Source organism: Dendrobium catenatum, unplaced genomic scaffold (assembly GCF_001605985.2).
Source record: "Dendrobium catenatum unplaced genomic scaffold, ASM160598v2 fragScaff_scaffold_1617, whole genome shotgun sequence".
Lineage (NCBI taxonomy): Eukaryota > Viridiplantae > Streptophyta > Magnoliopsida > Asparagales > Orchidaceae > Dendrobium > Dendrobium catenatum.
In genome coordinates, this window is record NW_021320079.1 from 1,868,480 (window position 1) to 1,872,630 (window position 4,151).

At 37.7% G+C, this 4,151-nt stretch overlaps 1 protein-coding gene across 1 annotated transcript; it reads left to right on the forward strand.

Moving 5' to 3' along the window:
- The first annotated feature begins 1,040 nt into the window (after positions 1-1,040).
- On the forward strand, positions 1,041-3,127 carry LOC110111064 (60S ribosomal export protein NMD3-like). The gene is made up of 2 exons (XM_020842755.2): positions 1,041-1,201; positions 1,372-3,127. Exon 2 carries the CDS (start codon positions 1,372-1,374, stop codon positions 2,914-2,916), a length of 1,545 nt encoding a protein of 514 aa, XP_020698414.1. The 5' UTR covers positions 1,041-1,201; the 3' UTR covers positions 2,917-3,127.
- The last annotated feature ends 1,024 nt before the right edge of the window (positions 3,128-4,151 follow it).

Below are 4,151 nucleotides of genomic sequence, written 5' to 3' on the forward strand. Positions count from 1 at the left end.
CAAATTATATATATACTAGTAAAATGCACGTGCATCATGCATGTGCTGTGAATAAAATTTCAAAAAATAAAAAAGAGTAACCCAATTTAGGCTTCGTTTGGGACGGTTTTTTTATTGTTTTTTAAAACGGAGTTGTAGTACAAATTTTTTAATTTTTGTACTAAAACTCTGTTTTTAAAAGCAACAAAAAAGCCGTCCCAAACGAAGCCTTAGTCTATAATATTTAACATGCTATAATTATTATAGATAATTATAGCTATGCAATAATTTTATTCCCGTGCAATTATACCAGATCAGCATTAATTCACTCCTGAGCATTTTATTGGCTAATATAATTGCATGTGCACTAAATATACGAGAATAAAATTCAAAAAATAAAAAGAAATATTATCAAATATAATATTATAGTTATTTAATTACATGAATAAGTAAATTTATTGATATTACTTGCATAAATTTTATTTTAAACTCATAAATTATGGCACGTGCCCCCCCCCTGCCTATGACACCAAATTCAACTTGATCCGAGCCCGAATGAGCCCAAATCAAGCACCCGAAATGCTATTAGAAAGCGCGTACCACAAGTTGAGTTACCAAACGGTCTCCGATTTTAACGAGCTTATAGTCGAATTGAATGGCTCGACAAGACGAATCCAACGAGCCCAAGATCATCGAATTCTGACATCACTAAGGCCTTCAAATGTCTGACGAACGGTGCACGATCAAGGGATTCAATATCAGTCGTCCATTCTACCACTCCTTATATATTTTAAGTTATATTAATTAAGCTAATTATATTAATATTTAATTATTAATTATATCACTAATTATTCAATTAACTTAAATTAGACAATTAATTTATGCACTAATTATACTATTAATTATTTGATTAATTTACTTAACTATTAGTATTTTAAATTATATTAATTAAGTTAATCAATAATAACTATAGAGCCGTCTAGGGTTTGCCTTTCATCTTCTTTGTCGTTGTCGTCGTTGATAATAACTATAGACTATAGAGGCGTCTAGGGCTTGCCTTTCATCTTCTCTTGTCGTCGTTGCTGTTCGGCTTCGTTCCATCGTGTCGCTTCTTCATTCGTGGTTGTTCGACTTCGCTCCTTCGACGACTTTCCCTTGCTGTCAGATCGGAATTTACGACATTTTTATCGGAAGCAACAACCGGAGCTCGCTGGCTGTGAAGGTAACTTTCTCCCTTTCGCGCGCTTCTTCCGCCAAATCCCACAAATCCGCCGAACCGAGGGATTTAATAAATCCGGGATTTAAACCGTAAATCCTTAAATCCGGGATTTACCCTTCGCCGGGAGTTCGTCGGCAATCGATACTGATCAAAATTTCTCACTCACTATGCAGATGTCGGATCTTGCTGCTTCGGGAATGTTTCTGCCCTCGCAAACCGTAGGCAGCGTCCTTTGCTGCATCTGCGGTGTCTCCATGCCGCCGAATCCTGCGAATATGTGCGTCCGCTGCCTTCGTTCCCGGGTAGACATCACCGAAGGCCTCCCACGCCACGCTTCGCTCGTCTACTGCCCGGAGTGCCGCAGCTACCTGCAACCGCCGCGCACCTGGATTCGAGCTGATCTGGAATCAAAGGAGCTCCTCACCTTCTGCCTGCGCCGCCTCAAGCCTCTCACCCGCCATGTTCGCATCGTCAACGCTGAGTTCGTGTGGACCGAGCCACACTCCAAGCGCATTAAGCTCCGCCTCCGTGTCCAGAGAGAGGCCCTCAATGGCGCCATTCTAGAACAATCTCATCTTATTGAATTCACTCAGCACGATAACCTCTGCGAGTCATGTTCCCGCTTCCAAGCCAATCCCGACCAGTGGGTTGCCGCAGTTCAGCTTCGTCAGCATGTCTCCCACCGTCGCACCTTCTTCCATCTAGAGCAACTCATTCTTCGTCATGGTGCAGCAGCGCGGACTCTCCGCATCAAAGAGGCTGATCGAGGTGTTGATTTCTTCTTTGGAAATCGTAGTCATGCCATCAAGTTTGTTGATTTTATCTCTGGCTCTGTTCCTGTTCAGTCAAGGTCAGATAAGCAGCTAGTATCGCATGATCCCAAGAGCAACACATACAACTACAAGCACACATTCTCTGTTGAGATATGCCCCATTTGCAGGGAAGATTTGATCTGCCTCCCGCCCAAGGTTGCAAACACTCTTGGTAACCTTGGTCCACTTGTACTCTGCACAAAGGTGAGTAATAGCATTGCCCTATTGGACCCATTCACCCTAAGAAGTGCTTACCTTGATGCAAAGCAATATTGGGGGTCGCCTTTTAAGGCCTTGCTCTCAAGTCGGCAGCTTGTTGAGTATATCATTTTGGATGTAGAGATGGAATCCTCAGAGATTTCTGTTGGAGGATCGAAGTATGCATTGGCCTATGCGCAGGTGGCAAGGGTTTCTGATTTTGGGAAGAATGATAATATATTCACTGTGAGGACACATCTTGGGCATCTTTTGAACCCAGGTGGCTATGCACTTGGATATGATCTTTATGGAGCCAATATTAATGACTTCGAGGTTGATAAGTATAAAGGCCTTGATTTACCTCATGCAATTCTTGTAAAGAAGAGCTATGAAGAGAAGCGGCAAAAGAGGCGTGGAAAGGGTCGTTCTTGGAAGCTGAAGAGCTTGAACATGGAGATTGACAACACCAACGGGAAAATGGATGAGGAGAAGAGGGCCAATGATTATGAGGAGTTCTTGAGGGACATAGAGGAGAACCCAGAATTGAGGTTTAACATGTCGCTTTATCACAACAATGATTATCAGCCATCAGAAATAGCATCTACTGTTGGTGGAGATGAGCTTCCTTCTGTGCCATTAGATGAGTTGATTGCTGAACTTGCAATCAGTGATGAAGAAGAGAGCAATTGCGGTAGCATGGCTGAGTAACTTGTTTTTGCATCTTAAAGTCTTAACCTTAGTCCCTGTAGTAAGTTTTAATCATTTTTGTTTGGTGTGATAATTGTTTGCTGGAAAAATTGAAACTTGGTTGTTATCTGTTGAATTTCTCGCAAAGTTTAGTTTATATTTCTAGTTATAGTTTTTTGTTATGTGATTACAATGTTTTCAATTTATCTAAAGTTTTTTAAGTTGCCTTTAAGTACATAAGTTTGTTATACGGGAGAAATGGAGATGCTAAATACTTTATTATCATGAGCTATATATATAAATATATTAGTGTTATTACACGTGCATTTATAAAATCTTAAAAATAAAAATTCACATTATAAAAATTTAATTATATTTTCTTCGATAAAAAGATAAAATTATTAATTTTATGTAGCAAAAAACTTGAGAAGTATCTAATTGGACAAGACATGAAGGAATGTACCATATATTTCGGACATCTAATATAAGAACTGATAGGGTGACCGTATGTAAGAGTTCTTGCTACATATAAAGTAGTTAGACTTCCTAGCAAGTATAGCTTCCTAATTCTGACAATTACAGTAACATACATAAAATTCATATGATATATAAGTTTGCATACATAACAATGAAGGAAAAAAGCTATTTTTCCTTCACCATATGGGGATGTGTTCCTTCACCATATGGGGATGTGAATAAACAAACCTTGGCATGATAGGAAGGACATTTAATAATAGTTTAAAACTGCAAGAAAATACATGAAGAAAAAAAATGTTCACACAATCACGTGTATTACAAGCAAAAAACCATCTGTTACTGTGAATCCACAATATAGCTGTAATATTAGTTGGACATTACTCTAGCAAAATTTAACTACAGAAGTCCTAAAAAGAGCACTAAATTTGAAGCATTAAAAAAAAACCAATAAATCTACCAAATATGATATTTAGTATAAGCCAGTCATAAAGAGTTGTATCAATATTCTCTTGATAAAATACAAAAGCATATCAAAAACTCTTTTTGTATATTTTTTTGCATGGAAGCATACTGTGATGTAGAAACATACAGAAAAACAGAAAAAATCTTTAGCAAATCTAGTTCAATTTATGAGCAATAGATAACCAAATAGTAACAACATATTAACTATATCTTCCATAAATTGTAATTGTAACTCTAAAATCATCATTATTACAAGAAAATTTAAAAGTAATAAAAAAATAATAGCTCTGTTGTATTAATACTTGAGCTAGGTAGGA

Excerpts from the sequence above, each read along its gene's own strand:
- LOC110111064 (XM_020842755.2), top strand. The coding sequence starts at position 1,372 with ATGTCGGATCTTGCTGCTTCGGGAATGTTTCTGCCCTCGCAAACCGTA.